This window comes from Heterocephalus glaber, unplaced genomic scaffold, assembly GCF_053883595.1.
Source record: "Heterocephalus glaber isolate CG9 unplaced genomic scaffold, H.glaber_assembly_v1.0 deba00000809, whole genome shotgun sequence".
NCBI lineage: Eukaryota > Metazoa > Chordata > Mammalia > Rodentia > Bathyergidae > Heterocephalus > Heterocephalus glaber.
Window position 1 is genome coordinate 9,795,909 of NW_028258163.1, and position 21,009 is coordinate 9,816,917.

Genomic DNA, 21,009 nt, shown 5'->3' on the forward strand with positions numbered 1-21,009 from the left:
AGGAATTACCCACTACACAGACAAGACAGAGAACCCAACAACCCCTTCGGTGTCTCCTAGTTTTGTGTGCCTTGCAGCAGACACTAGAAGACTGCAGCAGTCCTATAAAGGAGTCACATTCAGTAAGAAGGTTTAGTATCATTCCAGGTTAAAAAAAAAGGCACAGACTTAGGTTTTGTCTTTATATCTTTTAGATACAATTCTTCCCTCACTTCCTAGAACACATAATAGATGTTCAATAAGTAGTAATGCATATTATGGGTAGATGGATGGATGAGTAGAATAATAACGACAAAGTATGATAACGTAATTAAGCCTGAGAAACAATATTTTACTATGTTTATGATTACATCAACACAAAGGAAAAAAATAAAACATACTCACTACATGATAATAGCAGCCTTGTGAGTGAGGGAAAGGATATAGGATACCTTGCCTGCATCAGTAATGTTTAAATTATTTTAAGAAACAAAACATAAATGTTAAGGTGTGAGATAAGTACGGATAATGTTCAGATTTGATAAAATTGACTATCGTGTACTCTGCCTGGGCCTGTTTGCCCCTACTCACATCTGTTTTCCATCTTCTGGTCTGTTCTTTAGGGGAAGTTCTGCCATGGTTAGGTTCAGGCTGACCCTTGCAGGTTTAATGGCTTGACTTTCCATTTTCGCTGTCTCCTGGCTGGATTTAGCCACATCCTGAGAGATGTTGGGCTGAGAGAAGAGAGAGGCTGGAGTTTTTTCCTTCAGTTTGCTCTGCCTTGAGTTTCATTTCTTCCACTACTCCAGCTTTGGCCGGCCTGCGCTGCTGTGGCTCCAGCTGGTCTTACAACCCTCATCCCTTGGCTCTAATAACACCTTTCAGCCCCTCATTCTTCATAGTCCAGGGGGTGCTGTCTTCTGCTGCTGACCGCGTCTGGGTTACTGCATTCCCTGGCTGGCTTCTCAGCTCAGCCGTCACCTGTTTTACCAGTCCCTTGCTCCCTTCAATATGAATATTTGAAGTGGATTTTATTTTCCAGGAAGAACTTTTAGTAATGCAGGTACAATGGTCATTGATATTTTACGCACTATTCTTGTTTATATCATAAATCTCTTAAACAGAACTAAAAACTATTAAAAAACCCATAAATACTTAACCTTCACAAAAATGACTCCAAATTGTGGCTTGACTATCAGCTGTTATTTTGAAGTCAACTGGTATCTGAATTATAATAAAATTGTGGTTAATTAGGCTTAGTTTGGGTATATTAATTTCTGAGGAATTAAGTCTGATTGGTTATACGCATAAACTATGTGTATTATCCTGAGGTGGTCTTTCACTGACATCCTCCCCACTCTTAAAGGAATTCAGAGCCTCTGAACTACTTCGAAGTGGACTGGACCGATCTAAATATCTTCTGGTGAAAGAAGCTAAGATCATTGCTATGACCTGTACTCATGCTGCCTTAAAACGACATGACTTGGTCAAGTTAGGTTTCAAGGTATAGACTTACATATTTTAGTTCTTTAATTCATTATTCAGTTATAAATTTTGTTTCTTTCCTTTTTTTCTTTGATCACTGACTCACTTTCCCTTGGAGGTTGGCTCACTCTTTATAAAAGTCCTCGTTTCTAATTACTTTAAAATGTTTCTCTTAAAAATGAATAATAATATCACGTTTGTATGAACAGTGAACTTAAATCTAATTATTCTAAGTCTGTAGAAATAAGTCATTAAATCATGATTGTTTAACCAGTTTCTCATATTTGTAAAGGTTTTATTTTTACCAAGCGTCACTTGTTAAAAATCTCTAAACAGAACTAAAAGCTGCAAACACAATATTTCACAATAGTTTTGGTCTGAGATATCTATATGTGTGTACTGTTCCCATATTTAATCTGTAAAATGAATATTAAAATAATTTTGTCATGCAATAAAGACAGAAGGAGGGCATGACAGCTGTTAGCCTGTGACTCAGTTGAAATAGAATGTAATGATTGAGGAGTAACTTTAATTTGTAGATTCACTGTAACTTTGTTAGTGATACTGACCTAAGTTCTGGTTTTAATACAAGTCACTTTTCTGCAACTATTTGTTGTTTAAAATAGGTTTTGTGTACTGGTCTGAATTTTAAAGTTAGTAGCTCGTTTGCTGATAAAAGTGATAATTTTAAGATGTATGAGCTCATGGAAAGATAGCGCTAAATAAATTCAAGGTGTTAGAATTGTTGTTACCTTGGATAAAAGGTTCCTTAGCTGCAAGGTAGGACAAATAGGATGACTTATTAAAAGGTAGTGTGAATTTATCCCAATGGTGTGAACTTACCCTTTTGCAGGTTATTAGTGAGAATTTTTCACCTAAATATTTTGTTCTTGGGATTCACATATAAAATATACTTTAAATTCAATATTAAATCATATCTGTTTGCTAGCAAGGGGAAATACTACAATCATAAGTAGCGTTTTATACTTTCATGCAACTTTTCATATGAATTCTAGAAAGTACTGCTTGTTGCATACATCTCACATTTCCATTAATCATTTTCTGTACTTAATATCATGTTATACTCTCTTAAGAGAATAATATGAATGATGGTAGGATTTTTTATATTTTTAAGGTTTAACTTTTTCAAATTTAGGAATTAGAAACCTTGTAGATCTACTTAACATAAAATAGGTAATCCCCCACTCCCTTGAGCAGGCTATGTTAAAGGATTTTTTTTTTCCTGATTCCACTATTATGAGTGACCCTGTGACTGTTGCCAGGGGCTTAAGAGAAGCAAGACAGGAAGGGAAGAGACTGAGAGGGAGGTTACTGGCAGCAGTCATCGTGGTGGCTTGGTCCACCAGAGTGCTAGAGCTGACAGAAGGAGAGAAAAGTGAATAGATTCCAAAGGGAGTTTTGATGGTAAAATTCACATACTTTGATAAAGGATGAGATGCCCAGGGGTAAAACAAAAATGGGTTGCTGTGATGGGTAAATTTCCTCAGGGGAAGCAGCTAACCCAAAATACTACCTAGGGCAAGAATAACAGTGGGAATGGTCTTGTACATATTATAAATTGATTCTTGCTTATGTAGAATCTAAAAAACTAAATTGAAAAGAAACAGATACTTTATTCCAAGAAAATTATTTGCATGATGTCTGCAATGGGATATAGATAGATAGATAGATAGATAGATAGATAGATAGATAGATAGATATTTGAGGAGCTTTCTTGAGGTTAGAAATGTGAATTGGAGATACAAGGACATAATGATAAATAAGACCGTAAACCGTCTGAATAATTTGTATGTTGTTATTTTTATCTGAAATTAATAGGGTTTTTTTTTTAATGATGATGGTGCGGGTTTTTTGGACAAGTTTTCCTCTTTTTCAGTATGACAACATTTTAATGGAAGAGGCTGCTCAAATTCTGGAGATAGAAACTTTTATTCCTCTCCTTCTACAGGTAAGAAATTTTATCTGAGACAAAAAGTTTTTAAGAATTTTGGGGGACACTGGAAAGCCACGCAGTCTAGGGGTGCTACTTGTCACAGTTATACATCCTCCTTAGCTTCATTTTCTCAGGCATTTTCTTTGAAGCCTGTACACTAACCCTAATGGAATCGGGGAGAATGGAGTAGTTTGTATTGCTTTGAAGATTAGTATTTTAAAAATTTGTGTTTATATCTACAAAGTAGTTTTGAAAAGACAGTAATTTTAATCGAGAAAATTATATTTTTATTCAGTTAGGAAGGAAAATCAGTTATTTTTTCATTTCTTTTGTTAGACTTGTTTCTAGAATTATTTCTGATATTGTCTGAATGCATCGCTTTATTTCTAAGTTGTTGACCCATGCAGTGATATTTTAAGAGTATTTTTTACTGTGCAATATTTGTCACTATGGAAGCTATTAAAAATAAAATGTAGAATTCCCAGTGTAAGATTAGAGACTGCTTCAAATTACAGCTACGTTGAATTAACCAAAGTTGTTTTTATATGCCAAGCTATTTGAAACTTGTAATACAGTTTATGTATTTCAAGGGACAGAGAGACATGGAAAGTAGAAAACTGAAGTAGTACTGGAGGAAATTGAAGAAGGTAGTTTTTACTGTCATAGGTTCAGAACTGGTTCTTGGCATAATTGTGGAGCAAGGTGTTCACTTTGACATTTTTTCCATTTCTCTTCCTGGGGAACTGTTTCTGTCTATGCTCTCTTGGGGTAATGTAATGTCCTGAACCTTCAGGACCTCCTTAGATTCCTCTGGCTGTTAAAGCAGGGTAATTGCATGCTTGCCTTCTCCATCCTTCCACCCTTCCCTGTCCCTGTCAGCTCAGAGCGTTGATACCCATACTTGATTTACTAGTTGTCCTGTAAAATTTGCCAGTCTTCTGTGTGGAGCTGGTAAAGGTTGAGAATTTGTAAGCACCTGAAGCTGTTTAATGAAGAACAAGCCTTTTGTATAGTAAATTGGATAACTAACAGGATAATTTAACTGTCATTTTTTGCCATTTTTTTCACTTTCCATTTCTAGAATCCTCAAGATGGATTTAGCCGGCTGAAGCGATGGATAATGATTGGTGATCATCACCAGTTACCACCAGTCATTAAGAACATGGCCTTTCAGAAGTATTCGAACATGGAGCAGTCTCTCTTCACTCGCTTTGTCCGTGTTGGCGTTCCTACTGTGGATCTCGATGCTCAGGGTAGAGCCAGAGCAAGGTAAAAGAGACAGGAGAAAAAATATCTCCTCTGTTAAGGACATCAGTTCCATGATCCAAATATTTGTAATCATCTTTTATGTAAAGTTGTAATATTCTTGTTATCCAGGAACATGGTAGTTATTTTTTTTCATTTTATTAATTGAAACTAAGTGATATATAGCCTATGTAGGCTTCACTGTACTTTCCCCTTTCTTCATATCTCCAAAAGATAGTATAATTTTGAAATCTAAAGTAAAAGTGAACAAGAGAAAGTAAACCATTTCTTACTTCATAAAGAGTACCAATGACATTTCATAGTTATTCCCAGTGTTCTCAGTTTAAGAGGTCTTTCGTCATTTTGTAATTTGTAGTGTAACAGTAGCGTTTGCCTCAGTCCAATGGAGGTCTCATTTTTGTGATGTCTTTAGTCACCTGACTCTTGTTTGCTTAAAGTAAAAAGGCTACATTTGAAAAGACATCATTGCTAAAAGGGTGAACAAAAATGGTGTCATGAAAATTAAAGTAAGCACAATTCCTTAGAAACCTCCTTAGATATTTTAAAAGGGATTTCATGTTACTAATCTCCCCTGTCTGGGGGAATTTGTCTTTGGGAAGCTTGTGTAACCTCTACAACTGGCGGTATAAGAACCTTGGAAACTTACCCCACGTGCAGCTCTTGCCAGAGTTCAGTACAGCAAATGCTGGCTTGCTGTATGACTTCCAGCTCATTAATGTTGAAGATTTTCAGGGAGTGGGAGAATCTGAACCTAATCCTTACTTTTATCAGGTAAGAGAAAACATGAAGCTTTTATGTTTTTTTGTGTGTGTTTGCCTGGCTGAAATACTACCTAATTTAGCAATAGTGAATCATTAGCTAACCATTGAAAAAAAGAGAGTTTAGAGCCCCACCATACACACAACACATATACAAAAAATTCCATTTCAGATACCTTAAGGACACACTAAAGAAAAAAAATTAAACATACTAGAAAGTACTAGAAGTACTGATGATCATGTGTTTTGAGGAAAGTTTTTCTAAGGATGTTTCCAAAGCACAAATTATGAAGAAAAATACTGACTTGAGAAAAAATTTATTTTTAACATTTAATAAATAGTGGGTTGAATTCTGAATATGCTGTATATGTATATATGGATTATGTATGTGTATATGTTTAATTTTTTAAATGCAATAAACAGTATACACTTCACAAAAAAGAGATTTATAGTAATAAGGTATTGGATCAGACAATATTCAGTGTTGTAGCAGTCTTGGGGAAAAGTTAATACTCATACAGTGCTGGTAGGAAAATAATGTGTAATGTAGTATATATTAAAAGCAGTATCCTCACTTCTAGGAATTTATTCTAAGCAAATAATTGAGTTTGCAAAAACTGATACGCTAAAACAGTCATTACTGCAAATTATTTTGGAAGTCAGAAACAGTCTAACTATCAATAGATTAAGTAAATTATTACCTATTTTATATAAAAGAAATATGGAGTACCCACTAAGAATAATAAAAGTATAACTTTGTTTCTTGACAGGAAAACTGTGTGTGCTATATTAAATGAGAAAAAAAGCAAATTGGAAAGTATATCTATGATATCTCATTTTATTTAAAAAATTAAAACATACATAAAGAAATATATACAGATAATCTGTACAAAAAGATCTCAAGCATATATACCAAAACAGAACACTACTTAGAATGGTAGCATTTGGAGTTATTTTTTTTTTCTTATTTTCTTATCCTTATAGGAAAATATTCAGTATATATTGTTGTATAAATTAAAAGTCTTGAGTCGGGGCCAGGGATTTAGCTCAGTGGTTCCACTGCCTGCCTCGCAAGCGCAAGGTCCTGAGTTCAATCCTCGGTACCAAAAGAAAAAAAAGTCTTGAGTCATACATGAAAAAGCATCATGTATCACTGACTTAAATGTGTATGTGTAGATATAGCTCATATTTTTCTCTCCAGATATTGAATTATATTAAATCACTGCATAATTACAGTCTGGAAACATATGTGACTTTCAAGTGATAACTTTTAAAAGCATTAAAACCTAATTCAAGTTAGTTATATGATTCCTAATGGCCACATTGAAAGTGATTAAGGATTCTTTCAGAATCCTACTGTGTTTCCTTACAAACTAGTTTCTGGAATTTCCCTTTTGAACAGTTTCATTACCTGAGCCGTACTATAGTATAGATCTGATACTTTGCTTGATCTTAGCCAAAAGCTGAGAAGCGATATAATAGTATTAATACAAAACATTGTTACTCAGGTTGACTATCTGCTTTTATTCACTAATCCTAACTCTAGTTGAGTTAGAATTATAAGAAGTAAACATATTTTTTAATGATAATTGCTACTATTAAATATATTTCCAAAGAGTATTTTTATGCCCCAAAGTAAGAACACTCCATTTAAGCGCTATCTCTGAAGAATTGTTTCAGACGGAGAAGATAAATGAATGAAAGTCTTAATTTGAACAGGTCTTGATTTATTTGGCCTAAGTTTAAAATATTTGTTAAAGTATAATTTATCAGCCATGCGTGGTGGTACTAACTCATAACCCAGCACTCTTGAGTGGCTGAGGCAGGAGGATCACAAGTTTGAGCCCAGCCTGGGTAACTTAGTGAGTCTCTGTCTCAAAGTAAAAAGGGCTGGGGATGCAGCTTAGTGTGTAGGTCTCGGGTTCAGCCCCCAGTACCACAGGCATGGGATGGAGTGGAGGAGAGTGAGCGTGTGTGTGTATAAAGTGCATGTTTTATTATTAGTGTGAATACTTGGACAGAGCACCAGATTGAGCAGTGTTCATTTGTTTATTGAGAACTCATTGAATTCATCTGGCCAAAAATACCTAAGTCTTGAAAACTCAATTGCATCCCTACCTTTTATTATGGTCATTTCTGTGATTTTCAGTTTGTTCTTTCATATGTGTTAGAGCCAATACTTAGATAAATGTATTTTGCCTTCAATATAGAAAATGGAAAGATCTAGTCACATGGCTTCCTTTCTCTCTCATCTTCTAAAGAATTAGAAACTTTAGATAAAAAGAACTTTAAATGAAAATATGTGTCACCAAGAACCAGAATATAAATATTTCTGAAGATTTCCAGTAATTTTTCTATTGCCTTTGCCTGAAATCCAGCTTTTTATCTTAATTTTTTCTTTTCCAGTTTTGTATAGCAGCTGTGTTCTCACTTTACTAACCTCTGTCGTCTAGTACTTTGAATTTAGTCTCTACTGAATTGAAGAGCTTTATGTCTCATCCCTTACTCTGAAGTTCAGTTAAGCCCTGGTTTTAAGCTCCTTCCCACTCACTTTAACAAAGAGCCTCTGAACAGTAACTGGACTGAGCAATCTGAGGCCACAGTCTCTTCTCTGCTTTAGTAGAAGTGGCAACCATCAGTAAGAGAACAAAACCAAAACACAGAAAACATTCAAAATCATAAGGAAGATAGAAAAGCAGTGCAGATATTGAAGATCAAAGCCTGGGACAATGGCACACACCTGTAATTCTAGCTACTCTGGAGGCTGAGGCAGGTGGATTGAAAGTTTAAGGCCAATCTGGGCAATTTACAAGACCCTGTCTCAAAAAATAAAAAAGGCTGGTGATATAGTTCTGTAGTAGAGCACCCCTGGGTTTGATCCCTAGTACAGCCAAAAAATAAATTAAATAAAATAAAAATTTTAAAAATTGAGAATCAGTTACAATTCTGCTGGATATATAATGCTGTCAGATGGATTCTACACTGGTTCCTTAGATAAGTCACTTCATTCCTTTATGTTAAAATTTCTTTTTATAACTACAGTTGCAGTGCACTGTACAGAGTCATATTGATTTGTGTAATATTTGTTCTTCTGTCAGGAATATTAGCCCTTTAAGTTGTTAACTTTTATGTTATGACTCTTCTATGTATTGCAAACGTTAAAGTTTTTATTTATTGATATTAACCTAGGATGAGATTATCTCTCAGTTTTATCAAAAGCATGCAGTTTTCTAGGTTAACTGTTTGTGGTGTGCAAAGTGACCAAATTGTATTGGATAAGCCGTTTTCCCTATCAAGTTGAAACAAAAGGAAAAAGTGATTATATTTGCATTACAGAATCTTGGAGAGGCAGAGTATGTAGTAGCACTTTTTATGTACATGTGCTTACTTGGTTACCCTGCGGACAAGATTAGTATTCTAACAACATACAATGGGCAAAAGCATCTTATCCGTGACATCATCAATAGACGATGCGGGAATAATCCACTGATTGGAAGGCCAAGTAAGGTAATTATATTGCTCCACTTTGTTTCATTGCTGTCTCCTTACAATATGTGATAGAGAGTAATAATACTATAAATAAATGTGGACAATCATATCTGCCATTTCCCTGGTTCGCAGTGAACTTCTATCTCAACTACCACATTGAAGATTTTTGTTGATAATATTCAGAAATAAATGTTTCTAAAACATTTTATTGACAAATGATGTATAGCAAGTTATAATATATGTGCTGTTACAGAAATAATGAACTGTAGGTTTTGTTTTGCAAAGGTTTCGTTTGGACTACTTTTTATTGTGTGTGTGGAGGAAGTTATATTCAGGGATATTGAAGATTGTAAAGTTATATTGAGGGAAATGTTAATTATAAAATTAGAACTCTGATTTTCAACATGGCTGTGTGAAAGATGTTTACCTTTTCTTGACAATAATCTGAAAGTAATGGATAAATAGGAGAGGAAGGTACAGACTTCACTTTTAGGGAGATACTGAAATCAGAAAGAAACATTTTAGTGGAGCAGTACTAAAGAAGCAGCAAAATTACTTTCTGAAGATGAGAGACGAGATGAGAAATATGAGTTACATCCTCGTTTTTCAACAATGGAATGGGGTGAGAGTGGGAATTCGGGTGAGAGTAGAAGCCACTCCAGATCTGTTCAAATAAGCATACAGGTAAGCTATATTTTCAAAGTGTAGACTGTACAGATGCAGAGAATCTTTTATTGTAGAAACCATCAGTATTTAGAAAATGGCCCTATTCATCCCAGCTTAACCTCTTGGACATAGCTAATCTAAGAATTCTGCTTATTCAGTAGTGGATAGGAAAAGCAACTAGCACAAACCCATTGTATATATAGGGAAACATGAGGAAAAGAATATCAGTTCATGGTCAAGGTAGGCTGTGTGTATAACTGTAGTCCCAGCTTCTCAGGAGGTTGAAGCGGAGGATCACTTGCATGCAAGAGTAGGAGGTCAATGTGAGCAACATGTAGAGACCCCAACTCAAAAAAGCAAAGAAAAGAAAAATTTTAAAAAGCCATCGAGAAAAAAAAGATACCCTCTAGAAAGCAGGTTGACTTGGAACAGATAAAAATTTGAATACATATTTTGCTATTAATTTAAAAATACTCAATAAGGTGATCAATTAGTTGTAAACACCACTCCATGGACCAGCCAGAAATACTCAATGAAGTAACCATTTCATAGGAAAAGCTATAAAGCAGAGGTTTGCAAAAATTCTGAGGGAGATGAAATGTGAACTGGGAAGAAATAAAACCATGGGAATGAAAGGAGAATGCAGAAGAATACAAAGAGGAATAAACACCATATTGTTCTCCATAAGGAATATAGAGTGAAAATGAGAAACTAGTAACTGAAACAGAAGGTTTAGGAAGACCTCAAGTTGCTGTCTTAGAACTAGAAGATCTAAGTAGGATGGTTCCAAGGTTGAGTTGTAGGGTGGCTTAATGACGTTTTCAAGCATCAAGATTCTGTTCTGCCATTCTCAGTGTATGAGCCCAGCTTATAGACAAGCTCTCTGTGTGTTCAGGATGGCAACAGCATTTCCAAGTATAGCATCCACATGTAACAATACTGGACTCACCTTCAGAGTATATGAATTTCAGAATATATGAACTCCTGTGAAATAAGACAGCTCAGTACTAAGTGAGCAAGTGAATTGAACAGACACTTCATTCAAAAAGACTTACAAAGAGCCAGTAAGACTCACCAAAAACTTTTATCATGACAAGATATTACTACACATCCAATAGAATGAGTTAAGTGATTAAGATTGAGAGTATACCAAGTGTCAGCAAGGATGTGGAGCAACTGGAACTCAGGGACTGGAACAGCACTCGTGGGTATGTGATGTGTTACTGCAACTTTGGAAAACATTTTGACAGTTTCTTGCCAAGTTAGGCATGCAGTTACCATTCAGCCCAGTAATGTCACTCCTACGTATATCCACAAGCAATGAAAACATATGCCTACAAAAATATTTGTCCTTGAATATTCAATGCATTTTTATTCAGAATAGCCCCAAACTAGAAACAACACACATGTCCATGAGCCAGTGATTGGATAAACAAATTGTGGTCTATTCATTGAGTAGAAAATCTAGTGTGCACAACTTACAGACAACTCTCTGCAACGTTATAGTGAGTGACAGAAACCAGACATAAGAGTCTCTACTTCAGGATTTTGCTTTTATGGTATTCTAGACCTGTATAATCTATAGTGAAAGTAGATTAGTGGTGGCCTGAAGCTGGGAGAATTCAGTGTTGACCACAAAAGAGCCTGAGGTAATGGAAATTTTTATTGTAGTGGTGTTTACACGGAAGTATACATTGTCAAAATTCATCAGACTGCACATTTAAAAATCACATTTGATTGTAAATAAATAACACCTCTGTGAAATTGACTTAAAATGAAGTGTTATAAACTTCTTAAAAGTAGAAGAAACATAAATTATCATTTGTATGGGATAAATAATTTTATGGTTAATTAGGGTTAAATGCTTCACTGCCAATATTAGTGACTAAAACCTTCCTGTATGTACATAAATTTTCAAACATAATAAAAAGTACTTTGAAGACTATTGTTATTCTTTGGCAAAGGAAAACCATGTACAAATGCCAGGGATATATGTTAAATAATAAATGAGCATGGTAAGTTATGTTTCTGAGCATTAAACTGGGATACCATTTAATGAGCTAGACATAGTCCCTGCTTTCATAAAGCTTGTCTATTGGGAGAAACTGTGAACTCCAAATACAGTTATTTTTAGCAATTAGCAAAGGCAAAGACAAGTGTTATAAATGTGAATAGCATAAGGGCACAGCCCTAATTTGGTTGCAGTGGTGTATTTAATGATGTTGATTAACTTGTTCTTGCAGTTCTGAACATATGTTTCTTTTGAGCTTGATTATTTTAAGGGTAAGATGCTTATTTCTAGTATATTATTATCTAGAGTCTTTTATTATGCTTTTGAAAATATACCATATTCCCCATTTTTTCTTCCTAGGTGACAACTGTTGATAGATTTCAAGGTCAGCAGAATGATTATATTCTTCTTTCACTAGTACGAACAAGGGCAGTGGGCCATTTGAGGTATGTAGGAAGAAACTTTCATAGTATTATTGAACTTTATTATCTGTTTTAATTTTGAACTTTAGTGGCAAAGTAGCTCTATAATTTTGAAATTTAATATTTATAATTGTTAAATGTTACAGCAACTTGTAACACTGTGTTAGAGTGTATCATGAGATTTTTTGGGTCATTCACCAATACTGTCACTACTGAATTTTTTACTCTTGCAATTTTAACTCTTTTTACTCTTTAGTTACATTCAGAGATAACATTTTACCATAAAATTGTAACAAATCTATCCTATATCTGTTAGAAACTAAGAAATTAGAAGAGGTAAAGTGGTAAAAAGTCTCTTCAAAGTAAATTTTTCATTGCATAGGGTTTCTGATTTTTCTCTGCGTACAATCTTTCAGCTTCAGCGTTAGGGGATAACGGACCCATTTGTTCTCTCAGGATTAAGAATTGTCAAAACAAACAATAATCTATTTTTATCATTTATTATGGTGTTAGAGATTTACAGGAATAATATCTTCCTATTACAAAGCAGTGATTTATTTTTATATAAACCTTCATCTCATAAGACTTACTAGCTATATGGAGAGTTCACTGTATTGTTTTATTTGGTGGCTATAAGAAGAAAATTCTCCAAGCTTCCAGTGTTGTCATTAAGTCAAGATCTATTTGAAGCTTAACTCACTGATCAAATTCCATTAGACTGGTAACTTTATGCAAGAGTAAGCAGAAGTATAATAATTTTTTAGATTGTCTCAAGGTGATAGCATTATAAAATAGTTTATTTCTGCCTCATTTATTGAAATGTCAAGCTTGTATTTAAAGTCTTTTCTAAAAAACAGTTTCTTTTCCTTGGTGACATAACTCCTACCTGAATAGACCATCATTATGGCTTACTGATATAATTAAAATCTCTGAAAAGCTTACATCATACATATATGAATACTATTTCCTCTTTTTTCTTATTCTACACTACTCTGCCTTTTTCACTGATTTTAATTCTATGCTATTCTTCATTTTTCTGAAAACTTTCTAAGAAAAAGAAACAGATGACACAATGCATATATACGAAGGATTAAAAAGGACACTGGTTTCATTGTTGTTTTGCATGCCAAAATTTTCTAAGCAAAACCACTTTATCTAAATTAATCTTTATCCTTGCCAAAATTTCCTTTTCAAAGTCTGTCTTTTTCATCAGGGGGTCATAGTGGTGATGATGTTAGAACACAAAGGGGATATGTTGATTTGCCTATGAGTTATGATTCTTACCAGTTACCAGTAGCTTCGTCTTAAGTATCTTAGGTAGAATCTTATCAGACTTTTTATAGGATGTGTTAGTTTATAGACCTAATCTTTCATGTCCTCCTTTTTATAAGTAGGACGATATTTGTGTTTTAGGGGACCAAGGAAACCTACTTCCTGCCATATTTTATTTTTTAAGAACAGCTTTAATAAGATATAATTTATGTATTATACAGTTTGCCTATTTTAAGTGTACAATTCAGTGGTTTTTGTATATTCACAGAATTATCCAACTATTTCCAAAATCAATTTTAGAACATTTTCATTGCCCCAGCAAGAAGCCCAATAACTAGTAGTAAATGGGCCCTGGTCCTTGGCATCTACTACTATAATTTCTGTCTCTAGGTTTGCCTGTTCTGGATGCTTAATATAAACAGGGTCATATAATATGTGGTTTTCTTTTTTTTATATACTGACTTCTTTCACTAACTCAGTGTGTTCACAGTTCATTGATATTGTTGGACGTGTCAGTACTTCGTTTTTATTGTTGAATAATATTCAGTCACATATATATCACATTTTATTTACTCATTCATCAGTTGATTCATATTGGTTTTTTCCCACTTTGTGATTATTAATAATGGTTGGGGCAGGGATTTAGCTCAGTGGTGGCGCTGCCTGCCTCAAAAGCACAAGGTCCCGAGTTCTATCCCCGATACCAAAAAAATAAAATTTATGGTGCTGTGAATGTTCATTACAAGCTTTTATGTGAACATTTGTTTGCTTTTTCTCTTGGGTGTGGATGTGAAATTGTTGGCCCATATGGTAACCCTTTATTTAACTTTTTTAAGGAATTGGCCATGTCTTAACCAAACTTAGACTTTATGTCCTCACCAGTATCCCTCTTCTAAAACTGTTTGGAAGTATAGTGCCTGCCATGTTTCTTTTACCCACACCTCTTTCATCCAGGGTGGACTAATTGAGTGAGTGAGTTAGGGACCAGGCTATCAGCTTTAGTTCCAGGGACCTGTTTTAGGACAATGTGGAGCTGTTTAGAAGCCCAAGTAATGAGATGTTTCTGGTCCCTTTTCCAGCATTCATTATTCTTGTCTTTGGCTGATTTGGACAGTGCGGGCATCAGTAGAAATGACTTATACAAATGAAATAATGAGGCTGTAACTTTCCTGTTATTTTCTTGTTGGGGTTTTGACCGTGCTGGTTGTGTTGTTTAAATGCTCTTCTTGTGCAGCCCTCTTTTGGGGACTAAGAGAGAAGGTGATAGTCCTCATGGCCTTGTGTTCAAGACAGAGTTCCAAGGAGCCCGCCCATTCCTGCTACCACCCTGTGCTTTTTTCATGGTAGTTTGTTATATTCATAGTTGTGGGATCATTAACATATAAGTTCATACCCATTTGTAATTTGGTAGCGTCCTACCTTACTGATATATAGTAATAACCCTAATATACACAAAAAAATAAGCAGCATACATGCTGTGACTCTTGAAGTGTGTTATTTTTTGTTCTTTTTTTCCCACAGGGATGTTCGTCGCTTAGTGGTGGCCATGTCTAGAGCTAGACTTGGACTCTACATCTTCGCCAGAGTGTCCCTCTTCCAGAACTGTTTTGAACTGACTCCAGCTTTCAGCCAGCTCACAGCCCGACCACTGCATTTGCATATAATCCCAGCAGAACCTTTCCCAACCACTAGAAAGGTAGGACAGAATTGTTTCTTCTTGGTATGGAGCAGCATCCTCAGAGGGGGACATTTGGGTTTTCTTATAGGCGAACACTTTACCTGGTAACACTCAGTTACTGATTTAGAATGCCCCTTACACAAGGAACTGAATTAGATTTTTCTATATAAGAAGTAATATCAGCTAACAATTACTAAGCACTTACCATGTATTGGGCAACTGGATCTTTACATACATTATCTCATTTCATCTCAGCAAAAACTGTGTTTGGTAAGTTTTCTAATTAACCCTATTGTACACCAGTAAACTGAAGAGGAATTAAGTAGGTTCTGCCTGTGCGTCAGTAGGTAGTGGGGGATCCAAGATTTGAAAACTCAGGCAGTCTTAACTATAAGGTCCATGTTACTACTCACTGTGTCATTCTCCTCTTTATTTATTTAGTGATTTATTTTGTTGTAGTTTTCTTTTATGAAGGTTAGCGTGGTAATAGACTTTCAGGTTTGGCTTTTAAAGAAATATCTGAAAGGTCCATTACATTTTAAATTAAATTTTTAAATTTTTAACTAAAAATGTTAAGTGAATGTGTAAAATTTCATAGCATATTTCTTATACTCCTTAAAACATAAGAAAAATTCTGTGTGTTTTAGCATAATGATAAATATTTTTCTTTAACTGCATTTTTGTTTTTGTTTTTAAAAGTCCTGTTCTGACAAATAGGAAAATAGAAGGAAAGAGGTGGACAGATTGGAGGGTGGTGCCAGGCTCTGCAGTTTGGACACCGTCCTATAACTCTGCACTTCTCAATCTTCTGTAAACTGGTTATTAAATAATTGAACACTTGTAAAAAAATTTTTTCTTAACCTTTATAGTTTTTGGAATTGGTCTCTGCAGTAAGAAAATACTTTATTCATGACTGTAAGTAGGAAAGTTGTTAATGTTTATTCTAAGCTGGTTTAAGAAGTAAGACACATTTTATGTTTCCTTCATTTGCTTTGCCATTTCACACTGCTAGAGCAAGGTTTTTCATGTTAATAGAAACTACCCTGTAAGATCTTAATCACCTCTTTCTGTCCCAGACCTACTGAATTAAAGTCTGGGGAGGCCAGAACCCAAGCATCTGCTGTTAAGTTTTTCCCAGACAATTCTGATAGACATGAAAAAGTTTTAAAAAGAACATCTGAGCTGGGCGTGGCGGGACACATCTGGACCCCAGCACACAGGCTGGGGCAGGAAGATCGCCCACTCCAGGCCAGCCTAGACTGCATAGAGAGACCCTGTCTGCAAAAAAATATTATTTTGAAATAGGACACACATGTGTAAATACCAAATAGTTTCTCTAGTGTGAAAAACTAAAAGTGTAAATAAGGACTAAAAGGTATAATAGATAATGTGAAATAGGAAGAAAAGGGGCAAAGGGATAGAGTAAGAGGGAGGGGTAGGGGAAAGGAAAGAAGGGAATGGAATGAATATGAGAAAATGGAAAAATGGAAACAAAGTCTTTGTAAATAGGGAGGGATGGAGGGGTTGAAGGGAGGGCAGGGGAAGGGGGAAAAATATTTTAAATGTTTACCTTCATGACTAATAGTCTACATGTTAAATAATACTACAGGTTAATGTCTTCTATTTTAGAAAAACAAGTAGGAAGAATTTTTTCCTTAATTATCTTGTGTGCTGTCTTTGGAGTATACGCAATATTAGAAACTGCTATTTTAGGCCTTTTTTTTTTTTTTTTTTTCCTTTCGCTAGTCAAATGATTTTCTCTTGTTTAGTTCTTCTATATTAGGTAATTGACCAAATCCCACATTTCACTTACCAACCCAAAATTGTTTGAAAAGTTAGTGACTCATCACTAGTCAGTAAGTTTTCTTCATTTAAATGGAGTCTCTACTCTTCATGAAATATGTTCTGGGTTCTCACACTTGCATCTTATGTACATCCTCCTACTATTCTTACATCCTTAAAACCCTAACATTGCTTATTTATAAGAAAGAGAAACACTTCCATGTTGTTTTCTTGAGTTTTTCAGTAGATATTTAACTGTATTTTTGCCTTCTTCTAGAATGGGGAAAGACCACCTCATGAAGTACAGATAGTGAAGAATATGCCCCAGATGGCAAACTATGTGTACAACATGTACTTGCATTTCATACGGACCACACATCATTATCATCAGGTGAGCTTCTCCACAATGGACTCTTCATTTTTCTTGTAGAAATAATCTTCTCTTTTCCGGAATGGATATTTAAAATGAGGAACCAACTAAAGTAGCTCATTGTTATTCATGTAGCATTCATGTTTTCAGAACATCTTTATATAAATATAGTTTGGCTCGTAATAAAGTACCCATATTTAAAATTTATAATTTGATGTGTTCTGATATATGTACTTACCTGTAGGGCCATCATAATCAAGAAATGAACAGATACATTATCTCAAAAAGTCCCCTTGTGCTACTTTATCATCTCTCCTGGTCCTTCATCAGTCTCTTTTACACATTTTCCAGGCCACTGAGAATCTATTCTGGCACTGTACATTAGTCTCCATTCTAGACATATATATATATAAATGAAATCATACAGATATTATTTTCTAGTTATTACTACTCATTATTATTATTTCACAGTTAACTCATGTTGTGTGTACCAATAGTCCGTTGTGTTTTTTTCTGAGTAGTACTGTGGTTTACCTACTCACTTATTGGTAGATACTTGAGTTGTTTCCATTTGGGGCTATTAGAAATAAAGTAGCTATGAGCATTTTCTACAAGTCATTGCACTTTCTCTTAGGTAAATTCTTAGGAATAGAATAATTAGACAATATCTTAAATCTATTTATAACTATTTAAGAAACTACCAGCCTGTTTTTTTAAGTGGCTCTACCACATCACACTCCTTCCAGCACTATGAGACTTAGTTGCTGCATATCCTCCACACACTTGATGTGGTGTTTCTTTTGTATTTTAGCAATTCTGATAGCTGTGTGACAATATAGTATGTTCTCTAATTTATAATTGCTTCATTTGAGCATCTTTTCATGTGTTATTTGCCATCTGTATATCTTCTTTGAAGTTGTATCTGCTCAGATATCTTGTTCATTTTTTTATTGGGTTGTATGTTTTATTGTCATTGACTTGAGAGATTTTCATGTATTCTAGTTAGTCTTTTATCAGATAAATGTTTTACAGGTATTTCCTCCTAGTCTATGACTTGCTTTTTCTCTTTCAAATATCTTTCAAAGAGCAGTTTCAAATTTTGATGTTAGTGTTTGGAATAGTTTTTCTAGAATTCATGCTTTATACATCCTAAAAATATGTAGTTTAACCCCAAGCCACAAAAGTTTTCTTCTAGCAGTTGCATATTTTTTAGGTTTCATATTTACAGGTGCAATAAGTTTTAAGTACTTTTTTGGGTATTGTTCCAGTATGGCTGGGTGTTATTCATTTGCATGTGTATATCCAATTATTTCAGCACCACATCCCAAATAGTGTTTCTCTGTTGAATTTCTTGTCATCTTAGTAAAAAACAACAATTGACCATATTCATGAGGGTCTATTTTTGGACCCTCCATTCTATTCTATATGTTTGTCTGCCTTTTCACCATTACCACACCACCTTGCATACCATAGTTTTATAGTACATCTTAAAATTAGCATGAGTGCTTTTTAGCTTTGCTCTTTTTCAAACATTTTTACTATTTTAGTTTTTCTATTTTAAAATGAGCTGACCAATTTCTGCCCTTAAAATCATGCTGCAGTTTGAAGTAGGATGTTTTGTGGAGAATTGTTTGGGATCAGTTTGGGGAAATTAACAGTATTTATTGAGTCTTACTTTCTATACATATGATACATCTCTTCGTTTACTTAGAGCTTGAAGTCCCATCACCAGGGTTTTGGTTTCTTTCATACAGACCTTGCATACATTTTGCTAGCTTTTTTGCTCTCATTTTTTTGCTGCCATTGCAATCCTTTAAAAAGTATTGTTTAATTTCCAACAAAGTAAAGATACCCCAAGGAGAAAAGTTGTGCTTTAGCTCCAGACTGCCCTGTTGTACAAAGGAAGCTGAGCATAGAGCAAGCTCTTCCGGTTTTTTAGTTCACTGAGTTACCCGCCTGTGCCCTGTTCCTCCTTCCCCGTGGTATCCTTGAGACTTGGCTTCTGTCTACCCCTAATAGGGCTCCTTCATTGGAATGAGGCCTTTCTTGAGTTAGTGTGGCAGTCAGTCCTCATCAGCCACTGTTTCTTTTTTATCACATTACAGCATATTCTTTTGCTTAAGACTCTTAATAGTGTGTTGTGTTTTCCTCTCTGAAAATTTAGTATGTACTATGATCGTTAATATGTACTATGTACATTATGTGTACACAGTATGTGACATATATGTAGCTGAATCCCCTGATTTTAGCAGAATCTAGATCCTTGTTGTCAGAGGTGTTAAATCTGTATGTAAAATGCCAGCCTGTTTTGGAGAACCCTAGGATAAGCGTTTTCTGTTGAGAGGATGTTGTTAAGGTGTGAGCTTAGCTTAGAAACCAGTATTTTTTTTTCATTTGGGCTCATATTGATGCTGTCCTTCTTTTAATTAGACTTTCTTACAACTACCACCTGCTATGGTAGAAGAAGGAGAAGAAATTCCAAGTCAAGAAACAGAACTAGAAATAGAAGAAGAGGCCATGGCTGCTCCAGTTGACAGCCTAAGCAGTCCAGCAGATGCCAGCTGCAGTCAGGAGAGCCCAGCCTCTCAGCCTGACGCGAGCTCTAGTCAGGCTGAGAGCACCCCCGATCAGACTGCGATGACCCCCAGTCCAACAGAAGCCATCCCTGCTGTGTGTGAGGAGACTGTGGCTTCAGCAGGACCTGCTGCTGCTCTGGCAGAGGCTACCTCCCCTCAAGATGCCACACCGGCCCTAGAAGAGACCAAGTAGCCCAACTGTAGCCTTTCCTAGGAAGGACATTTCATTCACAAAGTTACTTTTTTATATTTTACATTTGCTCCTGCTATTTAAAAGGCACTAACTGATATTCATTTGTTACTTTTGTTAGCTGGTTTTCTTGTTATATATATATATTTCTTGTACATATTTTTAAAAAATTGTAAATGGACAACTCTTGTTTCATTTGTTCAATCAGAAAGTCAAATAACCATCCCTTTGATATTTTGATCACTGAATATATCTATAATCATATGTACATTAAATTTTTCTGTAGAACACATAAGACATACTTCATGTTTTTAGTGAAAACTTCTCTAGAGGAAAAAGACAGAACACATTGGGCCGGGGATTTAGCTCAGTGGTTCCGTCGCTAGCCTTGCAAGCGCAAGGACCGGAGTTCAATCCCTGGTACCAAAAAAAAAAGAGAGAACACACTCTTTAAGCATGAATGTCCTTGAGTAAGGGTCCAAATTAGGAGGAAATTGTTTCTCACATCATGCTCAAGTTCTGTTGCCTTTTTTCCCACTTTTCTTTCTTTCTTTCAATAAAGGCAGTAACAGCCATAAGATAGTTTTCTCTGTCGTATCAAAGAGTTCACTTGTACTTTCCCCAGAATCTGAGCATGTGTTCGAATCACCTAGAGCAGTGAAACTGTAGCACACGTGCCGCAGCAGGCGTGCAGAGTCCTCTCCGTCGGCACATGAGCCAAGTCACCCCAGCAGCCGAGCATTGGGTAACAGTTGTTTTTTCTAAACTAACTCAGTTTTCGGGTCTAATAGCAGTGTTGGTGCTTTGTGATAAATAAGTAGGTTTTGGGTTGCAGTTATGGCCCTCAGTCCCTAAAAGGTTCAGCATCATTAACCTAGAGTATGTTTTTCCTTAGGGCCTACCTCAGACCTAGTGAATCAGATATCGTGGGGTGAGGACAGGTTCCTTAACACCTGTAGTGTTTATGTTGCTGGTAGAGCAGTGTCAGATAAAGCTCGTGAGGCTGAAGTAGGATTTGTCAGTCAGCTAAATGGGAAGACTATAAAGTCATTCTGGACATGAAGCAGGACTCAGTCTGGGAAGTAGAGTCAGCAAACTTAACTCCTGTGTG

General features: G+C 35.4%; 1 protein-coding gene across 2 annotated transcripts in view; it reads left to right on the forward strand.

Moving 5' to 3' along the window:
* The window catches only part of Aqr (aquarius intron-binding spliceosomal factor), a 104,975-nt gene extending 84,492 nt beyond the window's left edge, over positions 1-20,483 (forward strand). For both annotated transcript variants that reach the window (XM_004861508.4, XM_013078447.3), the window contains 9 exons: positions 1,346-1,483; positions 3,362-3,433; positions 4,500-4,687; positions 5,284-5,455; positions 8,779-8,949; positions 11,969-12,054; positions 14,824-14,998; positions 17,040-17,153; positions 19,563-20,483. In XM_004861508.4, coding sequence (XP_004861565.1) covers positions 1,346-1,483; positions 3,362-3,433; positions 4,500-4,687; positions 5,284-5,455; positions 8,779-8,949; positions 11,969-12,054; positions 14,824-14,998; positions 17,040-17,153; positions 19,563-19,901 — 1,455 coding nt within the window. In that variant the 3' untranslated portion in view covers positions 19,902-20,483. The remainder of the gene's footprint in view (positions 1-1,345; positions 1,484-3,361; positions 3,434-4,499; positions 4,688-5,283; positions 5,456-8,778; positions 8,950-11,968; positions 12,055-14,823; positions 14,999-17,039; positions 17,154-19,562) is intronic.
* Positions 20,484-21,009: the final 526 nt, after the last annotated feature.